The sequence below is a fragment of the Dysidea avara genome, chromosome 4 (genome assembly GCF_963678975.1).
Source record: "Dysidea avara chromosome 4, odDysAvar1.4, whole genome shotgun sequence".
Classification (NCBI taxonomy): Eukaryota; Metazoa; Porifera; class Demospongiae; order Dictyoceratida; family Dysideidae; genus Dysidea; species Dysidea avara.
Window position 1 is genome coordinate 30,060,936 of NC_089275.1, and position 20,287 is coordinate 30,081,222.

Sequence of the window (20,287 nt, forward strand, 5' to 3'; positions counted from 1 at the left end):
TGCAGTTATCATACAGTACGATAGTACTGTATAGTTGGGGTTGGTAAGAAATCATATGGTTTCGTAGATTTTCACACCATAAAAAAGTGGCCTTGCAATACATTTTAGCCGAAAAAACCACCTGGAATGCATTAGTACTATTATAATGATGCTGTACCTTGGATAAACAAAGTGAAAAGTCGAATGTTTCGATGTACAGTGAGTTTTAAAAATTTCTAAATTCACCTACATTTCATCTGCCTACCTGCTTGCCTGCCTGTCTGACTGCCTGCCTGCCTGCTATAAGACCTGGTAGGCTAGGTGTACAGCACCAGAAATCTCAGACAACTAAGGTAATGACGGCAGATTCACAAATCTGTTGTTCCGATTACATTCTGTCCACTGCATCATGCTGTTTGCTTTCATCATTCATTGGCTCCTTTGTTCTTCTAGAAGGATAATTAATAGTTGCGGTGCTTAATAGTTGCGGTGCTTAATAGTTGCAGTGCTTAATAGTTGTGGTGCTTAATAGTTGCGATGCTTAATAGTTGTGGCGCACGCCACAACCCAAACATGTGATTTAATGAAGTATGAATACGTGTGCGTTAGATGAGGGTGAACGGGTGTAGTACCCAAGGAGTTGTCTCTAGCATTTATTAATGCTGGGTATAGTCGTTTTAAATAGTATTAATTACACACCAGTTTAGATTTTTTTGTGAGGTAGCTAGGTAATAATGTCTTTGAGGGGTGGATCCACCTCGGGATCCAGATTTCTAAAAGCGAGGGTTTCACTCTTATAATGGTGGACTCTCCAGTGATGTTTTACTGTAAAATAATCAACATGTAGGCCATTGCAAATTCAGCTGAAGCCATTAACAGTTGGTGTAATAGCTTTAAAAGACAAAGGGATAACTATTTTAGATGCGCTTATTGCATACGAAGGTAAAAGATAGCTGCTTCAAGTGATATTTATACTATGTGGAAAACAAAAAGAGTATAATATAGCTAGCTAGCTAGACAAAAGAAATAACCAAACTAGCTATTTAAAAATTAAAAATTTCAAAAGGAAATAGGAGTTGATATAATCTAATCAAAAACAGCCAAGCTGCAAAAAAGGTGTGGCCCCAAAAAAGGCCATGGTGAAAAAAGATGTGAAATACAAGGTGGTGGCCAAGAAATGGCTGTGATGGTAGGTTACTGGTAAAAATTTTAACAACGACAATTCAGGTGAAATTGTGTTGCCTCCTCCAAGTTTCACTAGGATTCGGCACCAAATTTACCTGAATTGTCGGTTATTAAATTGTTTACCATTAACCTACCATCACAGCCATTTCTTGACTGCCACCTTGGATTTCACATCTTTTTTCACCATGGCCTTTTTTGGGGACACACCTTTTTTTACAGCTTGGCTGCTTTTGATCAGATATCACCTCTTTTTTTATTTGTATACCCCAAATCCGGCCTATGGCTGGCTTTTGAGTTTTTTTAACCTAATTTTTTTTCTTTACTATAAAAGACGTAAAGTAGATTTTTGATACTTCAAGCATTTTTTTATTTTATTAGTAATTATACAAACTATTTACATAATTATTACATACCAATTATTCCTTACAGGATAACTTGTTTGCAGCTGATCTCTCTACTGGGTGACTTGAAATGTAGCTGAACTCTCTACATGTTGTGATTTGCTTGCAACTGAAGGACTCTCGGTATAGTTTCTATTTGAACTCTCTTCAGGTTTATCTGTTCGTAGTTGAACTCTCTACAGGGTGATTTCTTTGTAGATGAAGTCTCTACAGGGTGGGTGATTTGTTTGTAACTGGACTCGCTACAGGTTGATTTGTTTGTAGTTAAACTCTCTATAAGGTGATTTGTTTCTAGCAGATCTCTCTACAGGGGGTGATATGTTTTTAACTGAACTCTTTACAGGGTAATTTGTTTGTAGCTGAACTCTCTACAAGGTGATTTGTTTCTAGCCAATTTCTCTACAGGATATAACTTTTTTGTAGTTGATCTCTCTACAGGGTAACTTGTTTGTAGCTGAACTCTCTACAGGGTGATTTGCTTTAACGTAGCTAAACTTTATACATTGTGTCTGATTTCTAGATGATCTCTCTACAGAGTGATATGTTTGTAGCTGAACTCTCTGCAGGGTGATTTGTTTCTAGCTGAACTCTCTACAGAATGGTTTCCTTGTAGTTGAACTCTTTACGAGGTGATTTGCTTGTATCTGAAATATCTACAGGGTGATTTGTTTGTAGCTGAACATTCTACAGGGAAATTTTTTGCAGCTGAACTCTCTGCAGGGTGACTTGTTTCTAATTGATCTCTCTACAAAGTAAATTCTTCTAGCTGATCTCTCTACAGGGTGACTTGTATCTAACTGAACTCTCTACAGGGAGATCTGTTCATAGTACAGAGTGATTTGTTCATAGCCGAAGCCTCTGCAGGATGACATGTTTCTAGGTGATCTCTCTGAAGGGTAACTTGCTTGTAGCTGAACTCACTACAGGATGGTTTCTTTGTAGCTGAACTATCTACCAGGAGACTTGTTTCTAGCTCATCTCTCTACAGGGTGATTTTTTTGTAGCTGAACTCACTGCAGGGTAACTTTTGTTTAGCTGAACTCTCTATAGGGTGATTTGTTTGTAGCTGAACTATCTACAGGGTGATTTGTTTGTAACTAAACTCTCTACTGGGTGATTTGTTTGCAGCTGAACTCTCTACATGGTGGTTTCATTGTAGCTGAACTCTCTACAAGGTGACTTCTTCTAGCTGATCTCTCTACAGGGTGATTTGTTTGCAGCTGAACTCTCTACATGGTGGTTTCATTGTAGCTGAACTCTCTACAAGGTGACTTCTTCTAGCTAATCTCTCTACAGGGTGATTTGTTTGTAGCTGAACTATCTGCTGGGTGATTTGTACACTCTGCAGGGTGATTTGTTTGTAGCTGAACTCTCTACAAGGTGACTTCTTCTAGTTGATCTCTCTACAGGGTGATTTGTTTGTAGCTGAACTATTTGCAGGGTGATTTGTTTGTAGATTAGCTAGAAACAAGAGAGAGCTCAGCTAGAAGACGTCACCTTGTAGAGAGTTCAGTTACAAATAAATCACCCTGCAGAGTGTGCAGCTACAAACAAATCACCCTGCAGATAGTTCAGCTATAAACAAATCACCTTGTAGAGAGATCAACTAGAAGAAATCACCTAGCTGAGCACTCTGCAGGGTGATTTGTTTGTAGCTGAACTCTCTACAAGGTGACGTCTTCTAGCTGAGCACTCTCTTGTTTCTAGCTGATCTCTCTACAGAGTAGCTTGTTTGTAAAACTGAACTCTTTACAGGGTGGTTTTTTGGTTGTTAAACTGTACACGATGACTTGTTTGTAGTTGAACTCCCTACAGGGTGCATGACTTGTTGATAGCTGAACTCTTTTCAGTGCAACTTGTAATATTCTGAATCTCTACAGTGATATATTTGTAGCTAAACTCTCTACAGGGTGACTTGCTTTGTCTATAATATTAACCATTTGCTGCTGAACTCCCTACAGAATAACTTGCAATGTAATAGAATCTATAATGTAGTAAGTCATAAACTATCTGAATGCTCTATTAGGGTGACTGTTCTATTAGAGTATCTCGATCTCGCATTTACTACACGGAGTTGGCTTTCGAATCATAATTCAGTGGTTTGTATACCGATTGTTCTGTACTACTGCAAGGACTTTCTACGATAAGTAATCCAGTTACATACCGAATTTTAGCTTATTGCTCTAAGCGGTTTGCCTGGTAGGCATGAAAAGTATTGGTATTTTTATTCACGAATCTCGATCGTGCAATTGTTGCACACCTTCGGTTTCGTGTCATATCTTCATGAACTTTATTTCGATTACTTTCAAACCACCAAAAGGAATTCCTAAAATGATTGATCTATCCACAAACCGATTTTCAACTCATTCCACGAAGCGGTTTACCCTGTAGGCGTGACAACAAATTGATCTTGTTTTACGCGAATAATTGGGCATAACTCCTGAACCGTTCTTCAGGTTTGCACCAAATTTGATACTATGATTGGCCTTAGGACTCCCTTTCTTTGTGCCACATTTCAAGGTGATCGGATTACGCGTTTGCATTTTATAGCAATTTTTGCAAGTGTACGAAAAGACGAAGAAAAAAAATCGCAACTTTGGCCGCTCGTATCTTGGAAATGGTTTCAACAATTTCCTTCAAATTTGGCATGTGGACACCCCTAGCAGGCGAGCAACTTTGCAGCAAATGTTGTTCCAATTGGATAAGGGATCACCGAGATACAAAAGTGTGAAAATGACGTTTTCTTTCTTCCTGTCAATATACCCAAAGTGTGGTGCCGCGGCTTCTTGGGCCGCACGACACACTATCGTGTGTCTTGATAGTTTTAAAAATTGTTAATTTAAAACTGAAGTAGGGATCTATGTAATAAAATGTAGTGAAACAAGAGATGAATGATGGCATTGCAGCATAGCTCAATGGCGAAGTCCCTACTTTGCATTGAGCAAAATTATAGCTAATTTGCCAAAGTAGGGACTTTCCCATCCAGCTATGCTGTAATACCATCATTCATCTCTTGTTTCACTACTTTTTATTGCATAGATCCCTACCTTATTTTAATTAACAGTTTTTTTTAAATAGCTAGTGATAGTACAAAGTAATTCCTACTTCAGTAATTACAGCCTGTCAATAGTACTGTTACAGTAGCTATTGCGTTGAAATTAAATGTTCACTAGTATAGCTGCTGGTGTGTGTGTTCACTAGTATAGGTGCTGGTATATCTCCCTTGTTTCATTGCGTTTTATTTTTATGATCCCAACTCAAACCATTTTTTCATTGTTTTGTGACATGATTTATGAATGATGAACCAGTGCATACTACATGAGTCAAATTATGAAGCATTTGAGTCAAATTATGAAGCATTTGGGGACCAAAATATCCTTTCAGACAAGCAGTTTGGATTTAGATCAAAACATTCCTGTGAGACTCAACTCTCATTACTGTTAATGACATTGCAAAAGATATTGACAGGAACCCTCAAGTTGATGCGGCTATATTAGGCTTTTCTAAAGCGTTTGACAGAGTAGCTCATTCTAGATTTCTCTACAAATTGAATTACTATGGTATAAGAGGAACTGTCTTACAATGGCTACAGTCCTTCCTTCATGGTCATACCCAACAGGTTGTAGTAGAAGGCTCTAGATCTTCTACATGTCAAGTTACATCTGGTGTTCCACAAGGTTCCGTACTTGGTCCCATGTTGTTCATAATTTACATTAATGATATTGTAACAAACATCAAGAGTGAAATTAGATTATTTGCTGATGACACTCTACTCTATAAAACTATAGCTACGTCCAACGATCACAGAATACTGCAAAATGACTTAGATTCCCTAACACAATGGGCTAGCAACTGGCTGATGGAATTTAACATTCCCAAATGCAATATTTTACAATTTACAACCCACCACAGTAAAAGCACTTATACATATAAAATGTTTAATATTCCATTGAATATTGTATCAGAGCACACCGATCTTGGTATCCACCTCCACCATACACTATCGTGGGAACCTCATATTAACTATATTTGTGGAAAGGCAAACCGTCTTCTTGGATTTCTGAAAAGGAATTTATATAATGCCCCAATACAAATCAAAGAACATTTATACAAACAATTATTGTTACCTTCTATTGAATACTGCTCAGCCATCTGGGATCCTTATCACCAAACAACAGTTAGCAAATTAGAAATGATCCAACACCGAGCTGCAAGATTTGTTCTTAATAAACCATGGCACAGATCCAGTCAACAACACAGTATTAAAGATATGCTTAATTACCTTCAATGGCCAAGTTTAAAAAGTAGGAGAAGGAATGCTAGACTTATCTTATTATTCAAGATTGTGAGAAACTTACTGGTGCTACCAAATCGTTGTTTACCTCAGCCAACCCCTGTATCATAATTATTATACTCGTGCCAATAATCCCCTCAAATTTGTACAGCTGTAATCCAGAATTGATTTATACAAGTATTCTTTTCTGCCAAGAACAATTATTGATTGGAATAACTTGAAAATTGATAACATTGACACAATTAACCTTGACACTTTTAAGAATATTATAGATAAGCTAAATAACTTGTGATTTGTAATGCACATTAGCGTGTTGCCCCTGGTGGGCTTTGCTAATTAATAATAAAAGTAAAAAACATTGAGGGATCAGACTTATTACTGTGTGACTGAACTTGCACCCAACTATCAATCACCTATATAATCAAAGTGACTAAATGTTACGCCTTTTTTTAAGCTATGTTCTGCCCGTTACATAGTGTAACAAATGAAAAACAGTACAAGAGAGTGCAAACAATCCACGTACTATGAATATTGTGAGTGGTTTTCATGATAGTTGGCACAAAATCCATCACAATGCTACCAACGAATTATCACCTATAAGGTAGTAGAGAAAGAAAAATGGGTGAGTCGATGATGTATGGATTGTAGCTGTGGTGACAAGTAAAGGACCTATCTTGGGCTTAAGCAACATCAAGCAGTAAAAGAATTGAGCGCTTAGTATTTATATTTAGCTACAGTTGAAATATACTTAATTTAGTTAATCAGGTAGTCGTTAGTAGAATAATCGGTTAATTTATTGTGTATTAAAAGAGGCATTTGGGTCTCTCTGAAGGCACAGTTAGATTGGTTATACCTAACCAAAACTGCCAAGTCTGAGGCTGGTTATAGAGTTATACGTGATCCAGTCTGACAAAACCAGTCTTATCACCCATGTCAGCAGATTCGATTTTTCACCCAGGTCACAAAGCTACATGAGTAAACTATCTAATTCCACAATCAAAATCAGCTAGACTTGAGTGGTCTGGTTTTGCTGGCTGCTTTTCCCAAGCCCAGTGGTGATCTGTACATGCGGTGTGGTGCCTTAATGGAGCTCTGGTCAGCCTGGGGATGACTGTATGTGGCTGTACAGCTCTGTGGTGTTGAATAAGTACCTCTGCTGTGAATTTCCTACCATTTTAGCCAATTTTAAGACCTAAATGGCCCTAAACGTGGCCTAATTCATCCCTACGCTTTCCTTTACAATTTTTGAACTCCATCTTGCCCGCCTTCCAGGCCCCCCCCCCCCCCCCCCCGCCTCTCACCCATTTTGCAGCTCACATGATACAGTCAACCTCGGTTTAAAAACTATCTAAAATGGTGAGAAACTTAGTTGTTGACTACTTGCACAGTGGATGTTGGGAATTGGTGTAAAATGTGTGAAAATCTGGTACAAACAGCTTCAACCATTGGCGAACTACAACACGCTAAATACTTAAAACCGGCGTTTCTCAATACTTTTAAATAGGCGATAAGCCCGGTTTTCCCAGACTGGGTCACATATGTATGCATGGCAGGAAAGTTTATGATCACTACTATACAGCACTACCATACTGTTACAGTATCATACATCAAGACACACGGTAAGCGTTCCCGAGATATGCGACTTCAAAAATTGGCTTAGTTTCTTCGTTTTTTTTCTTCTTATTTTTCTTCCTCTTTTTGCACACTTACAAAAACTGCTATAAAACGCGAACGCCATATCCGATCGCCTTGAAATTTGGCACACAGAAGGGGGGTATAAAGGCGCATCTCTGTACCAACTTTGGCTGGAATACCATAAATAGGCAAAGAGTTATGAGCGATTATTCACGTAAAATAACACCAATATGTTGTCACGCCTACAGGGTAAACCGCGTATGGGAAGAAGCTGAAAATCGGTGGGTGAATAGGTTAACTATTGAACCTCAAACCTTTTGTGGTTTGAAGGAAATCGAGCTAAAAACCAACGAAAAAACCAACAGTGTGTAACAATTACGCAATCGAGATTAGCTAATAAAAAACGACTGCTTGCCACGCCTACCAGATAAACCGCTTGGGGTAATGCTTTGAAAATCGCTGTACAGATGGAGTTATCATCTTAGAAAGGATCTTCAATGGTGTAGAAGAATCAGATGTAAAACCACGGAGTTATAACACGAAATCCAACTAGGTGTAGCAAGTGCGAGATCGAGATACTCTAATAGAGCAGTCATCCTAATAGAGCAGTCACACGAAGAAAATTCAAGAGATCAGCTAGAAACAAGTAACCTGTATAGAGATCAGCTACAAACAAGTCACCCTGTAGAGAGATCAGCCACAAACAATTCACCCTGTAGAGAGATCAGCTAGAAGAAGTTACCTTGTAGGGAATTCATGCAACTATAGAAAGAGATAATTCAGCTAGAAGAAATCACCCTGTAGAGTTCAGCTACAAAGAAACCACTATGTATAGAGTTCAGCTACAAACAAATCACCCTGTAGAGAGATCAGATAGAAGAAGTTAACTTGTAGAGAGTTCAGCTACAAAGAAACCATCATGTAGAGAGTTCAGCTGCAAACAAATCAACTGTAGAGAGTTCAGCTACAAAGAAATCTCCCTGTAGAGAGATCAGCTAGGAGAAGTTTCCTTGTAGAGAGTTCAGTTACAAAGAAACCACCATGTAGAGAATTCGTTTACAAACTAGTGACCCTGTAGAGACATCAGCTAGAAGAAGTTACCTTGTAAGGAGTTCAGCTACAAAGAAACCATTCTGTAAAGAGCTCAGCTGCAAAAAAAATCACCTGTACAGAATTCCACTACAAACAAGTCACCCTATAGAAAGATCAGCTAGAAGAAGTTACCTCGTAGAGAGTTCAGTTACAAAGAAACCACCATGTAGAGAATTCATTTACAAACTAGTGACCCTGTAGAGACATCAGCTAGAAGAAGTTACCTTGTAAAGAGTTCAGCTACATAGAAACCATTCTGTAAAGAGCTCAGCTGCAAACAAATCACCTATACAGAATTCAGCTACAAACAAATCACCCTGTAGAGAGATCAGCTAGAAGAAGTTACCTTGTTGATTGTTCAGCTACAAACAAATCACCCTGTAGAGAGATCAACTAGAAGAAGTTACCTTGTAGAGAGTTCAGCTACAAAGAAACCATCATGTGGAGAGTTCAGCTGCAAATAAATCACCTGTAGAGAATTCAGCTACAAACAAATCTCCCTGTAGAGAGATCAGCTAGGAGAAGTTTCCTTGTAGAGAGTTCAGTTACAAAGAAACCACCATGTAGAGAATTCGTTTACAAACTAGTGACCCTGTAGAGAAATCAGCTAGAAGAAGTTACCTTGTAAAGAGTTCAGCTACAAAGAAACCATTCTGTAAAGAGCTCAGCTGCAAAAAAAATCACCTTTACAGAATTCCAGTACAAACAATTCACCCTATAGAAAGATCAGCTAGAAGAAGTTACCTCGTAGAGAGTTCAGTTACAAAGAAACCACCTTGTAGAGAATTCATTTACAAACTAGTGACCCTGTGGAGACATCAGCTAGAATAAATTACCTTGTAAAGAGCTCAGCTACATAGAAACCATTCTTAAAAGAGCTCAGCTGCAAACAGATCACCTATACAGAATTCAGCTACAAACAAATCGCCCTGTAGAGAGATCAGCTAGAAGAAGTTACCTTGTAGAGAGTTCAGCTACAAAGAAAACATCATGTAGAGAGTTCAGCTGCAAACAAATCACGTGTAGAGAGTTCAGCTACAAACCAATCTCCCTGTAGAGAGATCAGCTAGAAGAAGTTTCCTTGTAGACATTTCAGCCACAAACAAATCACCCTGTAGAAAGATCAGCTAGAAGAAGTTACCTTGTAGAGAGTTCAGTTACAAAGAAACCACCATGTAGAAAGTTCAGCTACAAACTAGTGACCTTGTGGAGACATCAGCTAGAAGAAACTACCTTGTAGAGAGTTCAGCTACAAAGAAACCATTCTGTAAAGAGCTCAGCTGCAAACAAATCACCTGTACAGAATTCAGCTACAAACAAATCACCCTGTAGAAAGATCAGCTAGAAGAAGTCACCTTGTAGAGAGTTCAGCTACAAAGAAACCACCATGTAGGAAGTTCAGCTAGAAGAAGTTACCTTGTAGAGAGTTCAGCTACAAAGAAACCATCATGAAGAGAGTTCAGCTGCAAACAAATCTCCCTGTAGAGAGTTCAGTTAGAAGAAGTTACCTTGTAGAGAGTTCAGCTACAAAGAAACCATCATGAAGAGAGTTCAGCTACAAACAAATCACCCTGTAGAGAGTTCAGGTACAAAGAAACCACCATGTAGAAAGTTCAGCTACAAACTAGTGACCTTGTGGAGACATCAGCCAGAAGAAACTACCTTGTAGAGAGTTCAGCTACAAACCAATCTCCCTGTAGAGAGATCAGCTAGAAGAAGTTTCCTTGTAGACAGTTCAGCCACAAACAAATCACCCTGTAGAAAGATCAGCTAGAAGAAGTTACCTTGTAGAGAGTTCAGTTACAAAGAAACCACCATGTAGAAAGTTCAGCTACAAACTAGTGACCTTGTGGAGACATCAGCTAGAAGAAACTACCTTGTAGAGATTTCAGCTACAAAGAAACCATTCTGTAAAGAGCTCAGCTGCAAACAAATCACCTGTACAGAATTCAGCTACAAACAAATCACCCTGTAGAAAGATCAGCTAGAAGAAGTCACCTTGTAGAGAGTTCAGCTACAAAGAAACCACCATGTAGGAAGTTCAGCTAGAAGAAGTTACCTTGTAGAGAGTTCAGCTACAAAGAAACCATCATGAAGAGAGTTCAGCTGCAAACAAATCTCCCTGTAGAGAGTTCAGTTAGAAGAAGTTACCTTGTAGAGAGTTCAGCTACAAAGAAACCATCATGAAGAGAGTTCAGCTACAAACAAATCACCCTGTAGAGAGATCAGCTAGAAGAAGTCACCTTGTAGAGAGTTCAGGTACAAAGAAACCACCATGTAGAAAGTTCAGCTACAAACTAGTGACCTTGTGGAGACATCAGCCAGAAGAAACTACCTTGTAGAGAGTTCAGCTACAAACCAATCTCCCTGTAGAGAGATCAGCTAGAAGAAGTTTCCTTGTAGACAGTTCAGCCACAAACAAATCACCCTGTAGAAAGATCAGCTAGAAGAAGTTACCTTGTAGAGAGTTCAGTTACAAAGAAACCACCATGTAGAAAGTTCAGCTACAAACTAGTGACCTTGTGGAGACATCAGCTAGAAGAAACTACCTTGTAGAGATTTCAGCTACAAAGAAACCATTCTGTAAAGAGCTCAGCTGCAAACAAATCACCTGTACAGAATTCAGCTACAAACAAATCACCCTGTAGAAAGATCAGCTAGAAGAAGTCACCTTGTAGAGAGTTCAGCTACAAAGAAACCACCATGTAGGGAGTTCAGCTAGAAGAAGTTACCTTGTAGAGAGTTCAGCTACAAAAAAACCATCATGAAGAGAGTTCAGCTGCAAACATATCTCCCTGTAGAGAGTTTAGTTAGAAGAAGTTACCTTGTAGAGAGTTCAGCTACAAAGAAAACATTCTGTAAAGAGCTCAGCTGCAAACAAATCACCTGTACAGAATTCAGCTACAAACAGATCACCCAGTAGAGAGATCAGCTAGAAGAAGTTACCTTGTAGATCGTTCAGCTACAAACAAATCACCCTGTAGAGAGATCAGCTAGAAGAATTTACCTTGTAGAGAGTTCAGCTACAAATTTAAAGAAACCATCGTGTGGAGAGTTCAGCTGCAAACAAATCACCTGTAGAGAGTTCAGCTACAAAGAAACCACCATGTAGGGAGTTCAGCTAGAAGAAGTTACCTTGTAGAGAGTTCAGCTACAAAGAAACCATCATGAAGAGAGTTCAGCTGCAAACAAATCTCCCTGTAGAGAGTTCAGTTAGAAGAAGTTACCTTGTAGAGAGTTCAGCTACAAAGAAACCATCATGAAGAGAGTTCAGCTACAAACAAATCACCCTGTAGAGAGATCAGCTAGAAGAAGTCACCTTGTAGAGAGTTCAGCTACAAAGAAACCACCATATAGAGAGTTCAGCTGCAAACAAATCACCCTGTAGAAAAATCAGCTACAAACAAATCACCCTGTAGAAAGATCAGCTAGAAGAAGTCACCTTGTAGAGAGTTCAGCTACAAAGAATGTAGGGAGTTCAGCTAGAAGAAGTTACCTTGTAGAGAGTTCAGCTACAAAGAAACCATCATGAAGAGAGTTCAGATGCAAACAAATCTCCCTGTTGAGAGTTCAGTTAGAAGAAGTTACCTTGTAGAGAGTTCAGCTACAAAGAAACCATTCTGTAAAGAGCTCAGCTGCAAACAAATCACCCTGTAGAGAGATCAGCTAGAAGAAATTACCTTGTAGAGAGTTCAGCTACAGTGAAAAGAAACCACCATGTAGAGAGTTCAGCTGCAAAGAAATCACCCTGTAGAAAATTCTGCCACAAACAAATTGCCCTGTAGAAAGATCAGTTAGAAGAAGTTATCTTGTAGAGAGTTCAGCTACAAAGAAACCACCATGTAGAGAGTTCAGCTAGAAGAAATTACCTTGTAGAGAGTTCAGCTACAAAGAAACCATTCTGTAAAGAGCTCAGCTGCAAACAAATCACCTGTATAGAATTCAGCTACAAACAAATCACCCTGTAGAGAGATCAGCTAGAAGAAATTACTTTGTAGAGAGTTCAGCTACAGTAAAAAGAAACCACCATGTAGAGAGTTCAGCTGCAAAGAAATCACCCTGTAGAAAATTCTGCCACAAGCAAATTGCCCTGTAGAAGGATCAGTTAGAAGAAGTTATCTTGTAGAGAGTTCAGCTACAAAGAAACCACCATGTATAGAGTTCAGCTAGAAGAAATTACCGTGTAGATAGTTCAGCTACAAAGAAACCATCATCTAGATAGTTCAGCTGCAAACAAATCACCTGTAGAGAGTTCAGCTACAAACAAATCTCCCTGTAGAGAGATCAGTTAGAAGAAGTTACCTTGTAGAGAGTTCAGCTACAAAGAAACCATTCTGTAAAGAGCTCAGCAGCAAAAAAATCACCTGTACAGAATCCAGCTACAAATATATCACCCTGTAGAGAGAACAGCTAGTAGAAGTTACCTTGAAGAGTGTTCAGTTACAAAGAAACCACCATAGACAGTTCTGTAATAAATATATGTATTATATATATAATTTGTACATTTACTGATAAAATCAGAAATATTTAAGGTACATCTGCTTCATCTTTTCTTCTTCCTGTGGTAAAGAAAAAAGATAGGTTTAAAAAGTCCCAAAGCAGGCCATAGGCCGGCTTTGGGGTATACAAATACAAAAATAAGTGAAATCTAATTCAAAACAGCCAAGCTGTAAAAAATGTGTGCGGCCCTCAAAAAGGCTATGGTGAAAAAAGATGTGAAATCCAAGGTGGCGGCCAAGAAATGGCTGTGATGGTAGGCTAATGGTAAAAATTTTAATAACGACAATTCAGGTGAATTTTGTGCCAATTGACCAAGCAGCACCAAAATTCACCTGAATTGGCGTTATTAAAATTTTTACCATTAACCTACCATCACAGCCATTTCTTGGTCGTCACCTTGGATTTCACATCTTTTTTCACCATAGCCTTTTGAGGGCCGCACACTTTTTTACAGCTTGGCTGTTTTGGATTAGATATTACTGTATAGTAGGAATCAGCCAAAATGAAGGGAATCTGCCAAAACACTTGTGCAAAAAGTGTCTAAAAATATCTTACAAAATACATTAACAATGGTGATAAGTTTTAATTTTACAGTTACGGAATACGAGAGTTGCAACAAAAGGCTTTATATTTGTTAATGGAGCTTACTGTATTGTTGTGATTATATAGTAACTGACAATATTCATGATGACACAACTCCCAAACCAGAAACTGCTGTTCCCAAATCCAACCTCTCTTCAGATCAACAGCAAACACAGCCACTAAATGGTGTCTGTGAGTTATACTATTATCTGCAATGACAATGACCATTTGTATGTCATAGGTATTGTAAGTGATGGTAAAAGTGGTGAAACTGATCACTCTACTCAACATTGTGAAAGCCTGTGGTCTACTATACCATTGTATGGACATCAAACAGAAGCAGTGGTTTTGCCATGCAATCCAGCACACAAGACTAATATCTGATACACAGACTTGTAAATTAACATAATAACATTCTGACTGATATTTAGATTTGTATGAAGATCACATTCTGCATAGCCTTATCTCATGATACATGTATGTGTGTAACATGTTTGTCATAGGGGAGGGGGGATGGCCCCCTGCTGAAAAATAAGTTTTGAAAAATCTTAGAGAAAAGTTGTGGTATAGATTAGCATTGTTATTGTTAGCATTTTTTTATGTTTTTAGTATATATTTTAAGCTGTTTTGAAGCCTTCAGATTGAAATAAATCCTGCAGCTTCTGGGGTTGCACCACCAGCCCCCCTGAAATTCTACTTTATATTACAGCCATGCAACAATAGCCATGCTGTGCCCTACTTGGCTCCCCTGTAGGTCAGGTCTAGAATCACCACTGATGCCTGTGAATCAAATTGATGTACTGTAATAAAGTATTTGGAGGAGAGCAATTTATCTTCATTAATGCTTTGTTAGTGAATGTGCTGGATCAAGACACACGGTAGTGTGTCGTGCGGCCCAAGAAGCCGACGCGCGGTCTTGCAGAAATTTACTTAAAACGCAAAAATTACCATACCCTTTACGGGAAAATTTTAAGTAACCAGCGCCATCATACTTACGGAGTAACTTTAAGTTATGTGTTCCGTCTTCATTACGGGGAAACTTTAAGCAATCATCTCCGTCATCTTTACGGGAGAATTTCAAGTCATTGCGTCACGTGATCTTAGTTATCTGTAGTTGTGACGTGTCTGCCTCCCACTGTCACGCAATCCGTCCCATGAATTCACTACTACAGTACCGTATTTATTAGCTTATTACTGGGCTGCTCCAAATCAATTGTGGTACCATCGCGCACACCCTCTATGATCACTCGCTGCCTTAGCCAGTATCACGTGATTTTAGCGGCCCTTAACCACTTGATTTTGATCACGTGACTGGCGGTTCAACCACATGGATTATGAAGTGTGCTGTAATGAGGCTGCAGATTTTCGATGCTATGACTGCAGTCCTGAAGGAAGGCCTCTTTGCAGCAGTTGCTCAGAATTATTACAACGTAACCCCAAAAGAACTGGACATTCACTGGTGCGTCTTATACCTCATGAATCTTCATACAAAATTAAATAATACTGTGTTGTGTGCATAGGTGCCTGTAGAAGAGAGTCCCAGCACCTGACTGCCCAGCACCAACACTTAGTTCTTATAGCTCCCATCACAGTAATGATTCTTTGGATGGTGCCAAGGCCAGTAAAGTTTTAACTTTAGTTGAATCTTTTTTGCTTCTCTCCTTTTATCCGCATCAGAAGTCCATCATTGATGCTGTACTGGATATGAAGAACACAATCATTATCCAATCTACTGGAAATATGAAAAGTCTTTATATAGCAATATGTTAATCTGTGTCAACCTTAACCATAACTTTAGTATTGCCTGTTTAGCAAAATGATGACTTTCACTGTCCGTACGAAGGTAATTTTGTCTGAGCTCAAGGCGAGCATGGGTTGAAGTGAATAACTGAGCAAACCCTAACCAAAATTTATACTAGTGTGTTTGATAATACTGAAGTCTGTTGATAAATATTAGTGGTAACATATGAAGAATTAAATAAATAGACTGGTTAAGTTGGCTGGAAGAATAGCCTCTATGCTTATTAATGCACTATCAACAGGGTCAGTAAAATATTTGCAAGTGTTAATATACCCTAGCAAAATATTGTAGGTATGTAGCAACTATGGGCAGCACTAGTTAGGTACCATAAATGATGGTGACTTAATTTTGGCGAATCAGCATGCAAAGCAGGAAATGTTTGGCAAACATACTGTATATGGCCAGTACTGAACAGTATAAAAATAACTAATAGGCAAATAAAGTTTGGCAAATTTCTTTTATTTGTCAAATTTGCTTAAGCCACGCTAAACTTTCGTTGTTTATGGTAGTAACAAACCTAACAGTATCTTCAGAACAGCCAATAAATGTTTCGGATAGATTGATACAGAATTTTTAAAAACAGAATTTTTAAAAACAGAATTTTGGAATGACGGACTGCCTTCAGTCAGAACGGCTAAGGATACAAGCTCGCTGTTAGATGCTGACCGTTGCCTTTTGGCATACTGTAGTATATACAATGCACACACACATCATGCCATTCACATGCTTTCATTTGTCCTCCTTTTTGTCCAATTTCTTACAGTGCAAGGTGTTGATTCTGTAGCTCTGGCCACATAGTGGCATTTATGGTTTCCCAGTGAATTGTCCATTTCTCCATAATGACTGGATTGAATACAGAATGGCTTTTCTACTAAGTGTTGTTTAAATGCTGTGTAACGGGGACATAGCTGTAATGATAATGATACGGCTAACAAACTTCTACAAATTAATAGGAGGAACACACATTCGGACAATAATGTCTGTATTAGCTATGCCAAATGAGCTATGCACAGGATTACCAGCACACTGATTCTTATCTAAGCACACCATACAAGTATAAGAAATACGATTACATTTGTTTACTTATTTGCAACACAATTATCACTGTAATTAGAGTCTTGTATGTAACATGTGCTGATAAACAAGTTATTAAATTCTGTTATAACAAAAACAGGTAGAAAGAAAAATATTAATAAGCTTTGGATTCATGGAGAAAGGTCAGGAAACAAGGGAGATTGCCAGCACCTGCGGACCCCTACTGACTGTTCTGTGTGTGCAACATTACAATGCTGTTAATAATATATATTAGTTAATGGCTTAATGATTAATGTTATATGCTATTGGTAGATCAGAGGATGCTAAAAAGAAACGATTACAAAGCAAAAGAAGCCAAGAGATACTGCAGCTATCTATGGTCCTCCAGACAAGCAGCAACACTTTTTGAATGATGAAGATGACTTAAAGCAGGCAAGAAAAAGAAGGGTGCCAGTCCTAACAATAAACCCAAGATAGGAGGAAAAGTAAAGGCAAAATATGACTGAGAGTGGTTTACAGGAGAATTGGTTTCCTACAATAAAGACATTGATCAGTGGACAATTTACTTTAAAGATAATGATTATACCATTTATGTGATTTTTTCCAGACAGACGTTAAAATGGAATATGACAAGCTTTAAGCAGGAAATTTTTATTATGTAATTGTGATATTGACATAAAATTACAATTTCGTGCCTACATGTACTGAGACATATCGACAATATAAACCCCCATGTAGCAAAACTTGAGGTTCATGGCTAGGAGGGGATATACACAGTTGCATGTATATGTGATCTATATTCCGACTTTGAGCCAGGCTTTAGTAATACAAGTGTAGTGGCTGGCATCCAAAGAATGTTTCAAATCTTGCATTGGTATTGCTCTTGGGCACCCTGAAATTTTAACAATACAACCTCCACCTTCCCTTAATGGACCATATCCACAATTAGAGGTGTACCGATAATCAGATTGGCCACCAATATGGGAATTTTAGCCCATATCGGTAATTGGTAAAGGTGCTACAAGAATCGATATTGCTAGCAATATTCACACAGTGGGATTACATTGGTTTCTTACTTAATCAGTAGCACTTTTAGTGTCACTGCTCCTTGTTTATTGAGGCTCTGCTGAACAAAGCTAGAAGCCATACAAACACAGGCGATTGTTTCCTTGTTGAAGTGCTTATCCATTGTCTAAAATGAAATAGTAAAAGCCAGTACTTTAGAGATGATGAAAAAGCCATAGGAGAACTAAGGAAGGCAGAATCTGTCTTCTCTACCAGCCATTAAAATGTGAAGTAATGCAAAGTAATCCGTTTAAGCCTTGATGGGAGCATGCATAAAATAATCATTTGTGGTGCTTCTGGGTTGCACAATGGAAGCGACACCACAAACATAGACCATAGATTGCATTTAGCATAAAAGAGCTACAGTAGATCATAGATAGGTGTAGCATTATCTATGGCTGGCTATATACATTTGTTGAAAACTGTGCCTTGCAAATATCAGATCGACCATCTGTTATTGGTTTAATTTCTTTAGGTGACATCAGTATCGGATATCGGAAAATGGCAAAAACCCATATCGGTAAACCTCTATCCACAATGACATCATAATTGACAAAATAGCCATGTTAGTGGGGTCTTCACTACGTTTTCAACTGTAGTAGCCAAAAGGAATTTCACTTGTGGCTTTTACGACATGGAACCATTAGATAAGGTAGCATGTATGATCAAGTGATGTGACTAAGCAAAACCAGACCAAAGTTGTGATGTGGATACAAACTATCAGAATTTGTCTTGTAAGTAGATGTATATGCCTCACCTTCCCACTTGCTGCAGTGCATGCATTATCACCGCATCTCCCAATACCCCTCTGTACAATTGCAAGTTCCCCACTATTGCCACCATTTTTATGTTGTAATATCATTGTGTATAAGGTTCATACCCTCAGCCCATACTTGTGGTATTCGGACATTACATTGATAGGTGCATTTAAGGGTATACAGGACTAAACAAGCTGAGAGATACCTTGCTACAACTAATTGGTTTCTCGTGGTTTGAATTGGCCATTATGATTATCAAATGTACAACTACATTAATTTTATTCCCATAATGCCTATCCCCCTAACACAGTATGGGCAGGGTGAGGAATGAGTGGGGATTCACAAATCGAAGTGGAAAATGCCCCACCGTTTCCCTTCCCAACTTTGAAGTAATTCCAAAGAACCAACACGAAGCCAAGAAAACTAATGCCAAAGGCCATTATAAATAGTGAATCTCCATATAGCTAATTCCCTCTGTACTGTGGGTACCAGGGGCGGATTTAGGGAGTGGGTGGGCTAAGGTGGCTGTAGCCCCCTTCCTTAGTACTTAGCTAATAAAACCCTATATCTTCTGTGTGTATCATTATTTCAGGAACTATATACATCACTACCAACACAAATAATGTCTATGTAACTATACCTATTGTTCAACTTTGTTCCAGTAGAATATAGCTTCCTTTTCCTATAAGTTCTTCAAAAACAAGTTTCGATTGTAGGTTGCATCTCCAGTTACAAAAGTTGTAATTGTGGGTTTTGTTTTATTCAAATGATTAGCAGTGTGGTTATAAGAGGTGATTAGTGTGGTTTTTATATTTAAAATAAATTATATGATTCAAAAAGTGTTAGTTGGTTTAATTGGTTAGATTTATCAGCTTCAGTATAATATGTAGCTACCAATTCAGCCATTTAGCAAACTGTAGTCTTTTGAAATTTGCAGTCTCATAAGGCAGCTATAGCATATTCACCCACTTTGCTTTAAATATAAAATATGTATCAGTTACCTTCTGATATGATCCCATGTTGTGGGTTATGGTGCTGGCATTTGTAACTAGCCTATAGTTCAGTCTTCATAACCTGGCAGATCTAATAAATTGACTATCACAACAATAAATTCAGAAAGTCCATAAATGCAAATATAGTTGCACTTTGCTAAGGATTGCCAGTGGACTAGCTAATAGCTACTAGTACCCTTCATTGCATTCCATTTTCAGTACACTTCATTGGTTTTATGGCTAACAAATAGGCTAAGGAGCATGCATCATAGTTGTGACGTTCAACACCACTACTACTTAGCTATACATGTTTCTGCTTCACAGATTTAGGCATGGCTAAGAGGAGCTGATGCATTATGGCATATAGCTAGCTATATCTAAAAGCTTGGTAGCTACAAGTAAAAAGGAATGCATGATAGCTATACTCAATGCATATTGCAATCAGTCTTGATTTAATGGAAAGGTAAAATTTGAATGATAAAATAATAAACTTCCATTATTTTCCACTGAAAAACTGCTAAAATACTCTCAAATTCACCTTTAGAGGGCCTAATTTTCAAACATTTCCTGGGGGGAATGCCCCCAGACCCCCTAGGTTGGTTTTCACACTAATGTAGTCATTATTCCAAACAGGGGCAGATCCAGACTTATGGAAAGTGGGGGTCAAAATTTAACTGAGGCACTACATTGTTTCTGGTTTGATAAGGTGAGACCCCAAAAAAAAAGGTCACAACTAGCTGACAATAGCTGCCCACCTCACCAACCACGCATTTATAGCTGGTAAAGTACATAAAAATCCTTAAATAGCTCACTACACACTGTTCTAATACTGTGACTGCTTTATTAGAGTGACTGCTCTATTAGAGTATCTCGATCTTGGTATACTAATAATTTTTGGAGGGGGTCAAGAGCCCCCTTTGACCCCCCCCCCCCCCCCCCTGTATCCGCCCTTGATTCCAAATAGCTAA

At 38.4% G+C, this 20,287-nt stretch overlaps 1 protein-coding gene across 1 annotated transcript in view; it reads left to right on the forward strand.

Annotated features, from left to right (window-relative positions):
* The window catches only part of LOC136254628 (adhesion G protein-coupled receptor L3-like), a 77,019-nt gene extending 62,890 nt beyond the window's left edge, over positions 1 to 14,129 (forward strand). Inside the window, exons 20-21 of the mRNA XM_066047372.1 lie at positions 13,756 to 13,860; positions 13,910 to 14,129. Of these exons, the coding sequence (XP_065903444.1) occupies positions 13,756 to 13,860; positions 13,910 to 14,052 (248 nt within the window). The 3' untranslated portion in view covers positions 14,053 to 14,129. The remainder of the gene's footprint in view (positions 1 to 13,755; positions 13,861 to 13,909) is intronic.
* Positions 14,130 to 20,287: the final 6,158 nt, after the last annotated feature.